General features: G+C 43.0%; 1 protein-coding gene across 2 annotated transcripts in view; it reads left to right on the top strand.

Moving 5' to 3' along the window:
- Nucleotides 1–20,208, top strand: part of MAPKAP1 (MAPK associated protein 1) — a 214,488-nt gene that overhangs the window by 43,062 nt on the left and 151,218 nt on the right. For both annotated transcript variants that reach the window (XM_060250673.1, XM_060250674.1), the window contains exon 4: nucleotides 1,816–1,964. In XM_060250673.1, coding sequence (XP_060106656.1) covers nucleotides 1,816–1,964 — 149 coding nt within the window. The remainder of the gene's footprint in view (nucleotides 1–1,815; nucleotides 1,965–20,208) is intronic.

Raw genomic sequence — 20,208 nt, 5'->3', positions numbered from 1 at the left:
CCCAACCCCTGAAGTTTTTTCCCCTTCTTCCCTTTTTGATTGCATTTCATTGCTTGTTGTACCCATTTCTGTCTTTTGGGAGCCAAGCCACAGCATTTCTCTTTAACCTGGCCTCTAACTGAAAAATTCCAAAAAAAACCCTCCCCCAATTTTACTGTCTGTTTTTAGACTGAGGATTGACCTATGGACAGGGCTTTTTTTTCTGGGGGAACGCAGCAGAACAGCGTTCCAGAACCTCTTAGTAGAGGGGCAACTGTGTGTTTCTCATTCATTTCCCTCTTGAAAGTTCCAGTACCTCTTTTTCCAGAGAAAAAGCCTTGCCTGTGGACAATGTTCCCTCTAAGCTGCAGAGTCTTGTGAGCAAAAATTCTGCTTTGTGAGCTACTGACATTAAAGTTGTGACCTACTGCATAAATTATTTTATTATTTTATTTTATCAGATTTATATCCTGCCCTCCTCTCACGGGGCCTGGGGTCCACAGTGTGCTCTGGGATAATTTTTCCTGAGCTAAGACAAAAATCTGTGAGCTAGCTCAGTTTACAGGGAACACTGCCTGTGGATATCATTTTAGGCCAGGGGTGGCCAAACTTGCTTAACAGAAGAGCCACATAGAATAAACGTCAGATGTTTGAGAGTCGCAAGGAAGGAAGGAAAGGTGGAAAGAAAACTGGAAAGAAAGCAAATAGATGGGGGGAGGAAGAGGTGGAAAGACAGTAACTTTAACTATAAATGCCTTCACCAAGTCAGCTGATGGAGCAGTGGGGGCTTCAAGAGCCACATGGTATGTATGAAAGAGCCACATGTGGCTCCCGAGCTACAGTTTGGCCACTCCTGTCTATTGAATGCTGTTTTAACATTTTTATGGGGGGGTTTTAATACTGTGTGATTCTTGTGGTTGCTTTTCTGATTTTGACATCAAGAAGTAGCAAATACACCTTCAAAAATAAATATTTTTTGTGAAAAATTACATGATGCTTTCCCAGCCCAGTAAGTGAGCTTGCAATCAATAAAACAAGAAACAATTAAGTTGTTAACTTTTATATGTTAATACTGTGTGTGTTTTATTTCTCTGTTTTATTGTGAGGTTATATGTGTGTGTTGCTGTGAGTTAAAATGCAGAGCAAGATTCTAGAATAAGAAAGAGGGGCTGGATGGCTGACTGTTGTGTGTTACGATTGGATGGTAGCTGTGCCTTTGGTGGGTAGAGGTGATTTGTTTGTGGCAAGAGAGTTTCGTTCAGAGTGTTTGTGGCAAGAGGGTTGAGTGAGGTGCTGTAGAGAGTGTGAGGAATTGGAGTTCTTGATGGAAGTTATTAGCCTAAGTGGCAAGTGGGAAGCCTTTGTGACAATTTAAAGGAACTTTAGAGAAAGAAGAACTGTACCTATCTGAAACCATTACGCTTCTGTCCTTTGCTAAAACCATTACACTGTTATACTTCTAAATAAACTATATTTGTGTTTAAGAGAAAACTGTTTTATTTAACAGAAAACGATTTTATTTAAAGAATTCCCTTTTACCTCAGAGCCACCCCATACACTTACCATTATGTCATTCTACAAAATACCATCCCGGTCTTTGGGGCCAACTAAGAATTCAAAGGTAAGAGTCTTTGGAGGCAGTGAAAATAAGTAGGAAATGATAAGGAAGTCAAGGTGGTGGCATAACACACATGCCTTTACTGATGTTACATATAAGGTAGTCTCAGAAAAGAGCAAAACCTTACTTTCACTCTGTCCCCGCCCCAGTGTGGAGGTAGCATGTTGTGCACACTGTAACATAGTCCTTTTTTCTTTTTTTAAAAAAATGAACTGCAGTGGAGGAGCTGAGCTTGCTTTTTGAGAAGAAGAACTTTAGATTAAAGCCTCCACATGCTGTGAAGCAGTCGATCCTTTCAGTCCGGCTGGAGCAGTGCCCCCTGCAACTGAATAACCCGTTCAATGAATATTCAAAATTTGATGGCAAGGTAAGTTAAAAAAATTTAAAACATTTTTAAGAAGCAGCAGGATCCCAAAGTAGAATATTGCATTGTGTTTTTCAGTTGAAATACATTTCTGTTTTAAAATGCTGACTCTCAGGGTGCGATCACATGAGCAGTTTGGCCCACCATAGCCACCCCTCCCTTTCTGATTAAATGGGCACAATAATCATAGAATCATAGAGTTGGAAGGGACCTCCAGGGTCATCTAGTCCAACCCCCTGTACAATGCAGGAAACTCACAGATACCTCCCCCTAAAATTCACAGGATCCGCATTGCTGTCAAATGGCCATCCAGCCTCTGTTTAAAAACCTCCAAAGAAGGAGAGCCCACCACCTCCCAAGGAAGCCTGTTCCACTGAAGAACCGCTCTAACAGTCAGGAAGTTCTTCCTAACTGTTAGAGCAGTTCCTCAGTTGAGCCGGAAACTCTCTTGATTTAATTTCAACCCATTGGTTCTGGTCTTACCTTCTGGGACCATAGAAAACAATTCTGCACCATCTTCTGACACACACCCATCTGGCTTCCAAGCCTCATAACATAAGAGAAGCCACACTGGATCAGGCCAATGGCCCATCCAGTCCAACACTGTGTCACACAGTGGCCAAAAAAAACCCCAAGTGCCTCATTTGCCCTTACCTCATGCTAAAACAACTCCCACATGGATGAAATCGGCACCAGCAAATCTGGATGGCTTTCCTGACAAGGTGCTTGCATGGCAGGTTTTCAACCGTCTGATTACCCCAGTGTGCCATGGAAACACATGAGTGGTGTGATCATTCCACTCTGTTTCTGGTGCACTCCGAAATGCACTTCAGCGTCCCCATAGAACCTGCCAGGATCATGCATGCATTTGTCTGCTTCCGCTTGTGCACAGCGGGGATTTGAGAGGGGGGACCCAGCCACGGCTCTGTGGTTGCAACAGCGTGAATGGCCAACCATGGGTCCACAGCACCATGATGTCAGCTTAGCGGTTGCCATCTGATCAATGCGAAGTGGCACAAAATCAAGTTGCTTCTTAAAAGCCGATATCCTGCCATGGCAACCTGGCCATCTGATTGCAGCTTCAGTTTGTACTCTGCATCCTTTACTGATGTTCTATAACGGCAAGTTATGGGAGCCATTTGTTCAAGTTTTAAGTCACACCAGGACAATTAAGTTTGTTCTCTAGGAAGACATTGTATTCTCTTCACACAGAACACTCAGTTCCGTTGAGGTCTTCTGCTTTGCTTCTATCATAAGAGTTTGATATGTTAAAAGCAGAGACTTTTCTGTGGTGGCACCCTCCTTGAGAGGAACTGGTTGTCTTCACCAGCTGTAAAGACATAAGTCAGCCTAACTCATAGAGAAATACTGTTGATTGATCATCTTCCTTACTGACCAAAACATATTTCACATGTTGCCCTGATGTCAGCCAAGGTAATGTCCACTATTTCGTTCACTTTTCTTCATTGTCAAAAGTTTCAGGAACTTGTTGAGGGTTTTGACTCAGTGATAGAGTACAGTGATAGAGTGCATGGAGAAAGTCCCATGAATTCTCCAGTTAAAAGTTGTCAAATGGCAGATGTTGGGAAAGACCTTTTTCTGCTTGGGATCATAGAGCGTCGCTACCAATCAGTTCAGGCAACACGGAGCAGTTTGGCCTTGTTATGAGGCAGCTTCATGCATTTATCTATGACATACTGGACAGCACTGAAAAGGTTTTAAATGACACCAAGCAGAGTCCTTTGCCTGTGGGAAGTTTTCATACTTAGATGTAAGTGCATCTTGCCTTGAGGAAGATGAGAGCTATTTTTTCCCATCTGTGAATGATTAATACCACGGACATATTTGGCAGAGTTTTGAAAGTGAAACTACATGCGTTACAGTTACTTTGTGGAGTCAAAGCACCTCTTCAGAAATAACTGCTTGTTCATATCTGCAAATGTTACTTTTACTAGAATATGATAATTAGTTCTTACTGTATATGTGTGTGTTGTGGTTCAGCAAAGCAGGGCACTCCTTCTATCTAGGATGGTCATCCCAGGGATGGATGAACATGGAGCAGTGAGGGAGGTAGGGGACACCCGCCTAGCCAGCCAGATCAGCCGAATCAACCCTGGCGATCAATGGGGTGGCAGATGTCGCAGTCAGATCTTCCTCACTTCGGCAGCACATATACTAGCAAAGCAGGGCTTTCATACCAAATGCAAAAATACCTTTCTCATTCTGCAGTGTATACTTTGGTCATCTTGTGTCATTAGGCTGTTTAGCCAGAAGGCAGTGAAACCAGTGTTGTGGAGCAAGCAGGGGAAATCAGCTTTTTCTCCAGACTCCAGCAAGGTCTAAGTCCTGCAGGTTGTGGAAACCAAAAGTCTGTTTCAACAGAGATGGAGTTTTTTATTTCCTGGGGACCTGGAGAAAATGTGGACAATACATTCATCCTGCAAACTCATGACTCCCAATCCCTACCCCATCCCATCTGCAAAACATATTACAGCTGGTGAAAATCCAGTCTTCACTTCAGAATTTTGGTATGTGTCAGATAAGTAGCAAAATCTACCAAGTACTGGAATTGTGCTAATTCATGTGAGCATAATGACAGCAAAGGAGGGGAACCTCAAAAGCATTCATAATAAATTGTGTGCTGTAAAAACCCACCAAAGTATATCATAACAAACATAGAGTCAGGCAAATAATAATTGTACACACACACACACAAAGAGAGAGAGAAAGAAGTACATTCATCATATAGTTATGGAAAATGTTGGAAATAGCACTGTTAATGTGTATCACTTATTTCACTCGGTGCTCCAGGTTCTTTGCAAATAATGGATTGGATCCTTTAGATCAGGGATCCCCAACCCCCGGTCCATGGCCCCGATCTGGTCCATGACCTGTTAGGTACCAGGCCGTGAGTTGTCTAATTATTTCATTATATATTACAATGTAGCAATAATAATAAGACAACATTGGATTTATATCCTGCCCTCCACTTTGAATTTCAGAGTCTTAGAGCAGCTCACAATCTCCTTTGCCTTTCTTCTCCACAACAAACACCCTGTGAGGTGAGTGGGGCTGAGAAAGTTCTCCCCAGAAGCTGCCCTTTCAAGGACAACTCCTATGAAAGTTATGGCTGACCCAAGGCGATTCCAGCAGCTGCAAGTGAAGGAGTGGGTAATCAAACCTGATTCTCTCAGATAAGAGTCCGTGCACTTAACACCCCACCCCCAAACTAATCGAAATAAAGCACACGATTGTATTATTCTGAAACCATCCTCTCACCCCCAGTCTGTGGAAATATTGTCTTATACAAAACCAGTCCTTGGTGCCAAAAAGGTTGAGGACCACTGCTTTAGATCTATTCCATTAATGGTGGCACTTTTTTGGTGCAAACCTCCTCTCTAAGTATGAACATGAGTTGCTGAAAAACTGAAGTCCATAATGCAATTGGAACACTTCACCACCTGGTTCCAAGTGCAAATCTCTTGGATCCCTGGGATCACTTGAATGTTCACCAGATCACTAGTTCCACTGTTTGTTGCTGGAGTCACAGGAGTCAAAGTTGCTTAGAACATTTCAGGAGATGCTTAGGCCTGTATTTTATATTGGAATAGTGGAGATGAGTAACCCCTCACTTGTCAGAGTTTCTCTGAAGTCGCTTTAAATTTACATCAAAACGGTGTTGAGAGGAGGACAGGGAGGGGGATTGAGCTGGTAAAGGTTTAGGTGAAGCAAACACAGTTATGACTGTGTGGCCTTGGTGTCTTGTCGAAGGGATGAAGCTTAAAGAGTTAAGCCAAACATTCCACATATATGTTTTAAGCTGGGCTTCAATAGAAAACAGAGGGAGAGCGCTGGTGGCTATAGCATCACTGAGACTTGGGCTGGATCATTTATCTATTAAAAACATTATGTCACCTTTTTCCAATGCACCCAAGTTGGATAGCAGTCAGTCAGATTAAAAAGCAAAACATTTTTAAGGTACAAAACCTCATATAAGGCAACAGCCCTGACGCAAAATTCAGACAAAAAATCCTCCTCAGTGAAATGGTTTTTACTGCCTTCCTGAAGGGACAATCAGAAGGATAGCTCTTCCATCTCCCAGGGAGGCTTGCTCCGTAGGCAGGGGCGGGGGGATTGGAGCAGAGAAGCCATGGGGCCAAGTTGGACCAAATGTGCAATTCTAAGAAAGGGACCTTCAGCCAGCAATCCCCAGTGGGGCATAATTTGCATCCATTCTGGTTTGTGGTGCCCAGATGACGAAGGGCTTTATCGATCAGTGCCTTGAACTGGCCCTGGGAGCCAAAAAGGAAGCCACTGAAGAATAGTGACATCCCATTATGCAAACAAGTAATCCTTGTCAGCAATCAAGCAGCTGCATTTTGAATTTTGGTTCGAAGAGTAGCTGCCACATAGAGCACGTTACCATAGTGTAGTCTGAAGTTACAGAAATGTGCAAAATGCATCAGTGTATTCTTTAGGGATTTTTTAAAAGGTGCTTTTGTGGGAGCAAAGCCCTCATTTTGAAATCTGAAATTTCAGCTGGCACTTCGGTCACAAAATGCCCAAATGAGCATTTTCTGAAAGCAAAGGAAGAGCCATCATAGTTCTGGCAACCTTGTTAGCAGTTGCACTGGACAGCGTGGCCTCAGCAGTTTGAAAAGCTGAGCTTTCCCTGCATGCTCTTGAGTTTAAAGTATAACAAACCCATTCCCAGCTGAGCCATCATTACAGATATTACCCACCATAGCAAATGAACACTGGCTTTGATTTGCATTGTGTCGTCTCCCCCCCCCCCCCTCCTTTTAATGGTAATGAGAACCATCTAGCATTTTTGTCGTGTCTGCACCAGAACCACTATTTGAATGATTCTGTCTCTGTTCTTGGGACTCTTCAGTATTTTTTAAAATTTGAAACTTGCAGGGGTTTTGTTTTGTTTTGTTTTTGCTTTTTGAACATGTTAAGAGATGTGTTTTTCCACAAATATTCATAATTCTTTTCCTGGGAATAGTTTGTGCCTTATTTGCATAATTAACTGAGCCTCTGGAGTCTCTTGGGAAAGTGGTGCCTAATTGGGGAGAGATGGGGGAGTCTATTAAGGGGGGCTTTGGGGCCTAATTAAGCATGCTTTAAAAACCCTACTTAATTATGTATTTACTCTAGAGGCTGGGGTGACTCTTGAAATCCTCTTATATTGGAACTAAAGCTTTGATTCTTTTTCTTTTTTAAAAAATGAAATCATTATTTAAAAGTTTCCTTTCTCAGCTCAACAGAGAAAACCATACTTTGTGTTTCTCAGGGACTTTCTTTGCTAGCTTTGTGTGCAAACTCATCCACTAATGCTAATCAGCTAGGTTCTTAAGTAAATTAACATTGTTTTTGGTTAAGATGTTTTTACTGGCACAAAACATGTGCCTGTCTTTTTCTGCCAAAGGAACAAACCCACAGTGAAGTATTGCATTTTGTTGTCTTTGTACACCCTATCTTTATGGAATGTGGCAATGACATAAATGTTCCCTAATAGATGGCGATGTTGGTTGTCGACTGTTGTGTGAAAATAGATGAAGTTTATCTTAACACCTATTGTGGTCACCTCCATCCACAGGGCCTCCATATCTTAGCGTTTGCCGCAGCCAGGGCTTTATGCATGCATTATGCTTAAACATGGGAAGCATTATATCTGAATAGGGATTGACTACACAACAAGATGTAAAACCACAGTTTGTGTTAGCTGCACTGATGGTTTAAAGCTGCTTCCTTTCTTGCAAAATGACAAACATTCCTTGGTGGGGGAAGAGGTGCTCAAGGTGAAATCATGGTTTTCATAGTATGGTTGGGATCCTAACCCAAGTGGCTATGGCTGGGTAAATATAATTGTAATTTATTATATAGTAAAATGAAGCTGACTTGCAACCATCTTATGATGGATTTAAATTCCTGCTGGCTTGATTCTGAAGAACAGCTTTGAAAAATTTGGATCTGGGGATGGGACTGAGAGAGAACATGATTTGTAGATGCCATGTCCTCAGACCTGTTTTAAAAAATCAACAATTTCTTTGTTAGCAACTGTTTTTTAACAATGAAGCTGGGGGAAGGGATAATTCATGAGTACTAATTGCTTGGCTGTTAATTTTCATAAGTGTTGATAGAAGCAGTTCCTTAAATTAAACTTTGTTTAAAACGTATCAAGGGAAATATTCCACAATGTCGGGCCTGAAGTGAAAATTAATATGAATGCTGTGGCAATTAACACGTACTGGTTAATAGCTTTTAGCAGCATTTTGGGATGATAGACCTTAAATACATTTTTCGCATGCTGCTCTTGTACCAGCTTCATTCCACTCTACGTCTGGATAATTATGAACAAATGCTTCTCCCCCCCCCCCCACAATCGCAGATATTAAATAGCTTTACTGAAAGAAAAATCCCATACCAGATAACGAATGGAGAAAGGAAACACATTGCAACGTAACTGATACATAAAATGTATCTCTGAGATGTTTGTTTGAGATTAAAAACACAGTGTGCAAAAAATGAAAGGCTTTAATTTGAATTTCATATAATGAAACATTTCTAACCTAAATGGGCGTATCGGAATTAATAATAACATGTTATTTCTGAAGCGCAGGTAAGGTACTTCCATAATGCATAGAAATCTGAAATTTGATGATCTGAAGATCACCTTTTAAAAAAATTCTGTTGAATACTGAATTCTTAAGGTACAGACACGCTACATAGAAAGCTGAAATTTACGGAAGGTGAAAGTGTGTCTACAGGCTGTGGTATTGCCAGTGCTTCTCAGGTTTTTTGGGGGGAGTGAGGGGGGCAAAGTAATAAAGTCTGAAAATTATTTCCACCACACACCTATTTTCTTTTTAACACAGGACATGAATCAACCTCAATAAATGCCTGTTTTAAAATAATTTAGTAATTATTATTAACTTTTATGGTATTTTTATTGTTTGTGTAACCTGCCTTAAGCAAGTCCCCTGGAGAAGCAGCATAGAAGTTTCCCAAGTAAATGAATAAGTAATGCACAGCCAGAACTCTTATTTCACAATCAGCCAGAACACAGATAGGCAACAGTGAGCTGTGAAAGCGCTCCCTTCTTGTACTGTGGGGGGGAAAACTTCCTCTTGCAGTCAGAAACGTGTAAAATGCAAGCTGCATTGGGTTCACGCGTGCACATCTGTCATAATTTTGGAGCACAAAACGTGGGAAGAGTCCTAGCCCAGTTGTGGACTGCCTGGTTGGCCCTGGGCAAGCTCCCAGCTCTTCCAAATAGTGACCGTCTGCTGCATGTCTGTCTGCAAACAGAATTGCTAAAGCAGAATATATCTCTGCATTTGCCCATGCTGGTATCAGTTTTTCAGGCAAGCCGAAGGAACCTTCTGGGCTGGGATATCATGCAGCATAAGTAGAAAATGAAAGGACTTTAATCAGTGTTGAACATATGAAGCTGCCTTATACTGAATCAGACCCTTGGTCCATCAAAGTCAGTATTGTCTTCTCAGACTGGCAGCGGCTCTCCAGGGTCTCAAGCTGAGGATTTTCACGCCTACTTGCCTGGACCCTTTTTGGAGATGCCAGGGATTGAACCTGGGACCTTCTGCTTACCAAGCAGATGCTCTACCACTGAGCCACCGTCCCTCCCCTTGTTCCAGATTGTGTTGTGTTCCAGATAGAAAATTTGAAATTGGGCTCTGTACTTTCACCTCTATCTACAGTGCCTGGCCTTAGGGTGGGCCCTGTCAAACTGCACTCAAGTGGACCCACCTGGCATTAGGAAACACTTTCTCTTTTTCTCCCCCCTCCCCATTATACTGAAGCTAAGGTAGTTCTGCTACCTAGTGTGTTGTCTTCAAGGACCAGTGGGGTTTGCTGGGAGAGGAGAGGTGGGGAGGGGGCAGAATGTGCCACAGAGGGATCAATTACTTTAGAGTGAGAGTTGTGAACCTGACCATCGGCATGCACCACTCATTGATTTTTTAAATACATTATGCTAGATAGAGAGCTAATTAAAATATTTCAGACTGAGGCCTGTTACTTAGCAGTTGGGGTGACTCAGCCTTCCATCCTTCTGAGGTCGGTAAAATGAGTACCCAGCTTGCTGGGGAGAAAGCGTAGATGACTGGGGAAGGCAATGGCAAACCACCTCATAAAAAATCTGCTGTGAAAACTTTGTGAAAGCAACGACTGGTGCTTGCACAGGGGACCTTTCCTTTCCTTTCCTGGATATATTTGCTTTGGTCTGGATTAATCACTAGGCTCAATATGCAGTAGAGGCAGGCTGGAGCCCAAGCATGACCCTGTTGGAGAACTGTATGTAAATGGGCACTAAAGTTATCTGCCCCTTATTACAGCTGCCCTGTCTCAGAACATAGTAGCTGTTTGTCTGGAGGCGGAATCTCCCCAGGTTCCTCAAAATCTGGTGAGCATCCTATGGGCTCCCGCAGACCCCTTAGTCCACAACCAACCTCAGCCAACAGAGGTGAACGTGGGGAGAGAGCGGTGGCATACCCTGCCCAAGAGGGAGACACAGATGATGGCCACGGCGGTTCTCAATGCTTGGTGCCAGTTCAAGGAGCCGATGGTGGCAGACTGCGCCAGAGAGGAATGGCACAAAGTGGTGGCAGCGACTCAGGTGTGGTAGCGGCAGGCTCCATTGGGGCAGAGGCTGGGCAACTAGAGAAAGCAGAAGCAGATGACAGGTCTCTGACCCCACCCCACACCGAGGGTAGAGATTAGGGGCGGGGACTCCCAAGAGACACTCAGTTGGCCTTTGGGCCTGATGCTCCAACAACCCCTTTTGAAGGAGGGAAGAGATTGGTCAGACTAAGTGATCTCCACTTGCAAGAGGCAAATTTAATGGGGGAGGCTTCAGACAGGCTTCAGACAGGGAGGATGAGTGCCAAACTCTCTGAGAGACATATGAAAGGACAGCAGAGAGATTAAGCCTAGAGAGTATGTTAGCAGGAGAGGGGGGAAAACTGGTGATTTAACCACCCTTTTCTTGCAGTGTCTGAACAGCCAGCCAGAAAAATTGAGTCCTGGAAAAATCCAAACCCCTCAGATCAGGACCTGGGGGCCGCAGAACCCAACAAATTGGTGGCTTTTATGAGAGTTACTCCACCCCCTACCTGCCTCCACTTCCAGGTTGGAAAGCCAGAAAGCTGGTGCTTGCATCAGCCAGACTCATAGCGTCAGTGGCAGTACCAGCACATGATGGACGCTGCAACAAACAGAAGGATATAGAGCAGGAAACCCAGGATATACATAGGTTAGGGTTCATTGAGCTCTCCCACAGCCCCTCGAGGAGCCCAATGGTCCTAGACCCCAAAATCACTACCAATTTTTACATTGATTATTGGGAATTAAATAAGGTAGCTCACTTCGATGCCTACTCCATGCCCAGGATCAACGTACTACTATACCAACTTGGAGCCGCAAGTTTCCTGTCAGCCCTAATCAAAGGGTACTGGAAGGCGTATTTCCAACTGGACGACAGAGAGAAGACTGTGTTCATCACCCCTCAGGGTCTGTTTCAGTTTTGGAAAATTTCAGGCTCTGTGGAGCCGCTGCCAAATTCCAGAGGGTCATAGATACCATTTTGGCAGCCTGTCAGTCATTCACAGCTGCATATATCGATGATATAATTATTTCCAGTTCTGATTGGGACTCCCATCTGCAACATCTCAAGGCTCTACAAGAAGCAGGCCTGAAAATCAATCCCTCCAAGAGATGCCTGGGCTTCCAGGAACTAAAGTACCTAGGCTTCATAGCAGGCAAGGACCAGGTTTGTCCCATGCTGGAAAAGATATGACTAGAAGAATATCCCATAACAGACAAAACGACAGCTGTGCTAGTTTCTGGGACTCCTTATTATGCCACACCTCATTATGCCACACAGACTGCTCTGCTCACAGATTGTTTGAAGAAAAATGTATCTAACTGGCTGAGGGAGACCCCCCAATCACCAAAAGGCCTTCCAGAAAATGTGACATATACTGTCACAGAAAACTCACCTTTGCAATCATGATTTCCAACAGCCATTCGTCTTACATACGGATGCCTCAGACTGTAGCCTAGGAGCAGTTGTTTCTGTGGACTGTGATGGATAAGAGCTCCCCATCATGTTTCTGAGCAGGAATCTACGACTAGCTGAAACGTGCTATGCCATGGTAGAAAAGGAAGCCCTGGCCTCACTGTGGGCTGTCAGGGCACTACAATATTATTTGCTGAGTAACTATTTCATTCTCGTAACAGATCATGCCCCCCTGCAGTGTCTTGCAAAGATAAAACATCACAATAGCCGCATCTTAAGGTAATATTTTTCCCTTTCTTTTAAGTTCAAGATTTTATACTGAGTCAGTCGCCAGGACCCCAACACTATTTATTTTATTTTTATTTAGTAACTTTATAGTCCACCCTTTCCCATAATGGGCTCATTGCATGCCTGTCTCTTTCAGCCTGCAAGTCACTACAAGTCAATGCGGGGGAGGGGTGTTTAAAGACACTCTCCTCAGCCTCCCCTGAACCTGGCAAGCATCCTGCAGGCTCCCTCAGACCCCTCAGTCCACAATTTATCTCATCTGACAGAGGTGGACATGGGAAGAGAATGGTGGCATTCACCACCTGAGAGGGAATGCAGACAATGGCTGGGGTGGGTCCTGAAGCTCAGCATCAGCTTGAGTAGCCAGCGGTGTCAAGCTACACCGAGGGGGGCCTGTGGAAGATTGGGGGTTGATATGCGCCGGGGAGGGACAGCATGGGGGTGACGGTAGTGATGACTCAAAAGTGGCAACGGCTGGCCACATTGGGATAGAGGCTGGATAGCTAGAGAAAACAGAAGAGAACAACAGGTCTCAGACCCCACCCCACACTGAGGGTAGAGAAGAGGGGCATGGTCTCCCAGGAGACACTTGATCAGCTTTTGGGCCTGACACTACAACCCCTTTTGAGGGAGGGAAGGGATTGAAGGACCCTGCAGCAAGCATCTTCTCTTCCTAGTCACATTCTGGAGGTCTTAATCCTCTATGAACCTTACCCCTAGATTAGATTATTGATGCCGTGTTATTGGGCAAGGGGGACCTGCAAAGGTTTAAGGGAAGTTAAATTTGGGGCTGTCTTGCTATTGAATGGAGGAGAGTACATAATTTCTTAGTTTTGAAACAATATAATTGGTTATCAGTTTGTTTCGGAGTCAAATTCAGAGTACTGTTTCAGACTTTAAAACCCCCATAATCTGTCTCTGGATTATCTCAGGGAGATTCTTTCACAGATGGCCCCATTTCATCAACCAGAAACAGGCCCTTTTCTGTGGTGATCCTGGAATGTCAGTAATGGGGAAGCTACACAAGCCCTTCCCCACGTAGAATCTTCCCTTTATTAATAATACTGAGAACAGAATTTGCCTTTTTCACCACTGTTGCAAAGACAGATTATATTATCAGAGGTACCGATAAAGTGACCAGAAACCAAACAGCCAATATTGTAATGCCTTTGTGTGGTTACATTTGGAACAGTTTCTACAATTCTGATGGCTGTACTCAACAATGACATTGATACTGGCAAAAGTGCAGAAAAGGGCAACCAAAATGACCAAGGGGCTGGAGCACCTTCTCTATGAGTAAAGGCGGCATTTAAGGCTTTTCAGTATAGGGGCGGGGGGAACTAGGGAAACATAACATAGGTTTATAAAATTATATATGGCATGGAAAGAGAGACCATTTTATTCCTTGGCCCTAACACTAGCACTTGCAGGCACCCAATGAAGTGAACACACACTACTCAAAGAGTAATTAACTTGTGGAACACACTGCCACAAGATACAGTGATAGCCATTGATCTCATTTCCTTTAAAAGGGGCTCAAAAATTCATGGAGGGTAAGGTTATCAATGGCTGTTGGCCACAACAGTTACATGGAACCTCCATGTTAAGAGGTAGTGATGATTTGAATGCTAGTGCTGGGGCAGGGGAAACAACAGAGAGACACTTTGCCCTCCATGCTCTGCTTGTAAACCTTCCAAAAGCATTTGATCGGCCACTGGAGACTAAATTAAGTGTACCACTGGTTTGATCTAGAATGGCTGCTCTTTTGTACTTTAATAGCATCGCAGGGCCAGAGGGGAGGGTGATCTGCACTGAGAATGTGGAGATGGAGGTTAAAAACCATCTCCCTGATCTGTTTTGGGGGGATTATTATTTTGCAGCTGCTATAAGCTTTTGGGGGGAGGGGAAGGGCCTCCCGTATCACACATTGTTTTGTATTTTTGGAGGAGTCTGTTTATTCCCACTGGGAAGTACATTTTGGACTGCTGATATTGTTTGAAATGTTAGTTGCTGCTTTTAAAATATTTTACGGCTTTAATGTTCGGGATATTTTTTTTCTGTAGGCTGCTGGGTCCCTCTGGAGAAGGAAAGGTGGGAAATAAATATTTTAATAAAAACATAATAAAACCATGTCAAACTTTGATATATGCACCAAGACTATACTGTAAATCAGTGGATACTCTTCAGGATGTGGTAGAAAAAGAAGTAATATCTAGTTTTAGTGAAGAGGCTGAGATTAAAAAAGAAAGCACTGTGGTTATTTTAATTTGATGGTTTAAAAAAAATCATTTTTCCCTATCATAATATAGAATTTTTCTTTACAGACGTGTAGTACTGGAAATCAACATTGTCACATCTTAAGCATGTAAACCATTTGCCTCAATAATAAACTACATTGACACTGACAGAGAGCACTATATTCTAGGTGTGGGAGGGAATTGGTTTACCATCTGAGGAATGGGTTCCTCCAAAGAGATCATCTCATGCCCTCAAAACCCCTTTTTCTCCCTGACAGCAGAGGAACGGGTCAAGTGCTTGTAAAGGACAATTACATTGGAAATACAATACGGCAAAAGGGTTACCTCTTCCTGGCCCTAATCCAAATTCTCTTCTTTCATTCCCACTGCTGTTATCTTTAAGCGGGGGGGGGGGGGGAGAAGGGATCCTGACCACAGATCTCCTGCATCACATGTAGGTTGTCCCTGCCTAAAAGATATAGAACCCACTTCTTACAAAGGAAGGAGTATTTGCTGAATACAGTTGAATCTGTTTGTCAGGCACTGTTAGAAGACAGGTTAATTCAACCACCAAGAGCTGTTACACCACTTCTGGACACCATTGTTTTCTGGCTGCTGAAACTCCATGGGAAAGAGTTTCCTGCTTCAGTCTGCTCAAAGACTGTTTGAATCAGGCTAAAGAATTGCTCTTCAGAAAATGTTGTATACTTGCATTAATACTTTGAGTCCCGCTCTGAGGAGCTTGGTACCAGCTACTTCTGAACAGCCTGAAATCTGACCTAGAAAATGTCTTCTGCTAACCCTTGAAGAAATGTTGGATATATGTAACTTGCATAGATTTCAATCTGTTGACATCAACTTCAAATTCATCTTAATTGTTTTATACAGTTGTTTTATTAGTGTATTCCAAATTCCAAAGCCTTTAACAAGTATCAACAAAATGATCAATAATTTTCTGCAGAAGTTCAAAAGTAATTTTCTGTGCTTCTTCTGAAAAACGGTAACAGAGAATACAAGCCACCTTTGAAAAGGCTTTTTTGTTCTAGTTCAGCTAAGGTGAAAAGGTACCACTCCCTGGCCTCAGTTCACATGTTCTACTCCCCTATCCCAGCAGCTTTTTAAGAAAGAAAGTCTCATGCAAGATTCTGATTGCAGATCTCTTGCATCAAACATAGTTCCCATTGTCTTTGGGTAGCAATAAAAGGTTGCCATAAAAGGTGTTTAATTCTTTATTTTGCTACCTTAACTTTCTGGGGTAAATGGTCATGTACTTAATAATGCTCTGCTGTCTTAATCTACATCTCATTTATATGAACTCCTAAAATACTCATCACAAGCCCTAGGCACAACATAGCTGCTTACACTGGGAGTGCTTCCATACAGCTGCATAAGAACAATAGAACAACCAGCTGGATCAAACAAATGGTCCTCCTGGCATAGCATCCTGTTTCCCAGGCACCAGATGTCCCCCGTCCCCCCACAAATGAAATACAGAGGTACATTACCTCTGAACCTGAACATTCCATTTAGCCATGGTTGCTTACAGCCGTTGATAGATCTTTAACCTTCCATGAATTTGTCCTATTAAAGCTATCTAAGTTAATGGTCACATCATACAACAGAGAGCTCCGCAAGTTAATCTCCAATTGTCTTTTTGCCCAACCTGGAACTACTGTCATCGAATTCTAACCTTTTGAGAGACAAACTTTCTGTCCATTTTTTCTGCCCCATGTCTACCATAGTCTTTTTCTTTTAAAGAGAAAACACATTTTTTAGCCTTTCCCCTTAAGGACTTTGTTTCTCTCCCTCCTCTGCAATCAAATTTCCGCACTTCTCTAGTCAAAACTACATTTGATGACAAGTTGCATCTCCCCTTTTTGTTTTCTCCCCCTTCCTGTGATATACAAAGCATGTTACTATGCAACAAGGGTTTCTTGTGTGAGCATTTAGCTGCAATTCATTTTAATTGTCCTGATGAAGTTAAAAAGTATTAGTGTCAGATAAAGACTCATCACCATTGTATGATTTAAAGCTGGGGCTTTGGAAAGCAGGCATGTGTTCCGGCAGCTGTTTATACAAGACACTGTCTCTTTTGACAGCAGTTAAAAAGTATGGTTGCGGTAATCAAATTGCAATGCCAGCCTCTCTGAGGCTAGCACCAGATTGAATTAAATATATATATATGTTTGTGTATATAATATATATAAAGATTTATGAATAGACTCCAGTGTTCATTTTTTTAAAAAACCCTACCTATTTTTAACTATTAAGAGCCTTGAATAAGCATATTTCACTAACAACAGAAAATTGTGTAAGTCTTTTGATGCTGTTGAGAGTGCTGGTTGTCCAGCTGATAAGAATGCAGAGTTGAAATGGTTAAGAGGTTGTCATACCTTCTCTAGGCTGAAAAGCTAAAGCTTCTTAGTTTTGGAAGAAACGGCTACTAAAAGAGGAAGGGGGAGCATGATAAAGATTTATATAATTACCAGCAGTGCAGGGAGAGTTCATAGAGACAATTTTCTTTCCTTGGCAACACTAAGACTCAGGATCGCTCAGCGATGTGCATTGAGAATTAATTGAGAGCTGTCGAGAGGAAGTATCTCTGCACAGAATGTGGAATTCACCACCACAAGATGTGATGATAGCAACTAGTTTACATGGCTTCAAAAAAAGGGTTAAGTGCATTCATGCAAGATAGGTCTGTGGAAGACTGTTAGGCATGGTGGTTAAATGAAGCTTCCACATTTAGTAGCAGTTTACCTCTGAATATCTAATGCTTAGGATAAGCAACAGGAGGGAGAGTGGTGGTTCATATCTTGCCTGTTAATTGCAAATGGGTATCTGACCAACAATAAGCCGGAATTAAGATTGCTGGGAAAAACATCAACAATCTCAGATATGCAGATAACACCACTCTAATGGCAGAAAGTGAGGAGGACCTAAAGTGTCCCATTCTCAGGGCACAGGCGGGCGGGAGTCTAAAGCTGGTCCGAAGTCAAAGTTCAGGAAGTCAAGCAGGCGCTGAGTCACCACAGCAAAATCGCAAACCAGAAGCAGAAGTCAGTGTCCAAAGCCAAAGGGTCAGGGAGCCAAGGAATTCAAACTGGTCAGGAACTGGAATCAGGAAGGAGCGTGGATGCAAGCCAGGGAATCGACTTGTTGCTTCCACGAGGTTCCCAAGTCCCAGATGTGAGTTATATGGGAGCCTCAATCAGCCTGCTCCCTGGGTGGCCTTAATTCCCCTAGCACTCAGAGATCAGAAGCATTGGCGCACCTCATGCCTGCGTTCTGAGAGTCTTTTCCGAAGATGGCTCTGCATTCTTGAGATGGAAGGGGGAGAGCTTGGAGGAGACTGATTGTCAACAGCTGGCTCTGGTACCTGAAATATGGGGAGAGTGAATGATGGGCCAGCTGTTGCTTCTTCCACCAAGGCCTGGACTGCCGTTCTTCCTGGTCTGTTAACCCTTCCAGCTCCCCCTCCTCAGGGCTCATGACATAAAGAACCTCTTGTTGAGGGTGAAAGAGGAAAGCACAAAAATAGGCTTGAAACTCAACATCAAAAAAACTAAGATCATGGCATCCGGCCCCATCACACCTTGGCAAATAGAAGGGGAAGACATGGAAGTAGTGACAGACTTCACTTTTCTGAGATCCAAGATCACTGCAGATGGTGACTGTAGCCATGAAATTAAAAGACGTTTGCTCCTTGGGAGGACATCTATGGCGAACCTGGGCAGTATAATAAACAGTAGAGACATCACCCTGCCAACAAAAATCTGTATAGTCAAAGTGATGGTATTCCCAGTAGTAGTGTATGGCTGTGAGAGCTGGACCATAAGGAAGGCCGAGCGCAGAAGAATAGATGCTTTTGAGCTGTGATGCTGGAGAAGAATCTTGAGAGTCCCTTGGACTGCAAAATCAAATCAGTCAGTTCTAAGGGAAATCAACCCAGACTGTTCCTTGGAAGGTCAGATGCTGTAGCTGAAGCTCAAATACTTTGGCCACCAAATGAGAAGGGAGCACTCACTGGAGAAAGATCCTGATGCTAGGAAAGACGGAAGGCAAAAGAAGATGGGGACAGCAAAAGAAGAGATGGCTGGACAGTGTTACTGATATAACAAACATGAATTTGAACACACTTCGGAGGATGGTAGAAGACAGGAGGGCCTGGCATGACTTTGTCCACGAGGTCGCAGAGAGTCAGACTCGACTGCGCGACTAAACAACAAATCTGACCAATTGCTGTTGGGGACAGAATGCTGTGCAAGATGAGCAGGGTTACTCTTTTGCATTGTCCACTCTTGGCTATATGTGTGCATCCCCACTGCAAAAGCAGGCTAGTCTATGGGAAGGCAATATAAAAGGGCAGTCATGAGAGCCAGTTTAGTGCGGTGGTTAAGTGCACGGACTCTAATCTGGGAAAATTGGGTTTGATTCCCCACTCCTCTGCCTGCACCTACTAGTATGGTTCAGTCATAACTCTCTCAAGAGCTGTTCTTCTCAGGAGCAGTTCTCGGAGAGCTCTCTCAGCTCCACGTACCTCACAGGGTATCTGTTGTGGGGAGGGGAAGGGAAAGGCGATTGTAAGCCACTCTGAGACTCCAAGTAAAGAGTGGGACGTAAATCCAATTTCCTCCTCCTCCTCATTATTATTATTATTTCAATATGGCCTCTGTTCATAGAATACCGGAATAAAATTAAACCCAAAGAGCAGACCAAGCTTCTGATTCTCAACAATATATGAAATAATGGGTTGGAATAAGAAGTAGTAATGTACTAAGAAGGCTAGATAAGGACATGAGCTTTGTATGAAAAAGGGTGTGTGTGTGAGTGAGAGAGAGAGAACACTGTTTTCATTGTACAAGTGGATGGTGTTTAATTTCAGTGCTTATATTTTGGATGTAAAATCGTTAATTGTGGATTGTTTCTTTTGTAACTTGTTATTTAATAACATTTTGGGCTTAATATAAAAAAATTAAAAGCATGCCAGTCTAGGGTAGAGTTGTTTAACGGATTGAAAGAGCACATGCATTCCTGTGTTTCTTGAAAGAGAGTTTCATCAATAATTTGTAGGTCAATCTGTCTTCTGCCCCAGTCAAATGTAAAATGAGCCTTTGGCAAGTGACGTACTGCTGTAGTACAGTTATAATTTATGGTATAGTTTTAATTTGTAAGCCACCTGGAGCAGAACACAGGAAAGGTGGCCTATACATTCCCTAAGTAAATAAATAGATATAAAGAGGGCCCAAAAGGTATTCTTAACCCCACAAATGAAAGCGTTTGCATATTGTAGTGAAAGAAACTTGTGTCACTCTGAATCTTGCATGAACAGTGGTGGCACAGTGTATTTTTCTGTGTTCTATGCCCCAACCCCAAACTTGGTTCTGTCTGCGCACATGTGTGTTCATTCAGTGTTTCTTTGTACTTCCCACCTCTATCAGTGGAAGGAAGCAGTGTATCTTTGGCATGCTGCCTCCCTCACACACACATCCCACAATTACTTGCTGACTTTGTTTCTTCAGCATGCTGTTGCCACAGCTTCAAATGTGCACAGTTACCAAACTTGGGGAACTGGTTATATATGGAAGCCACAGGGATAGGGTCACCCCTTTGGCTACAGGCAGCACTCAGTGATGTAGAGGTAATAATTAGTCAAACAAGAACAGGTGAGACTCCTCTG

The sequence above is a fragment of the Heteronotia binoei genome, chromosome 12 (genome assembly GCF_032191835.1).
Source record: "Heteronotia binoei isolate CCM8104 ecotype False Entrance Well chromosome 12, APGP_CSIRO_Hbin_v1, whole genome shotgun sequence".
Lineage (NCBI taxonomy): Eukaryota > Metazoa > Chordata > Lepidosauria > Squamata > Gekkonidae > Heteronotia > Heteronotia binoei.
The sequence above is the reverse complement of the archived record's forward strand: the minus strand, read 5'-3'. Positions and strand labels throughout refer to the sequence as shown.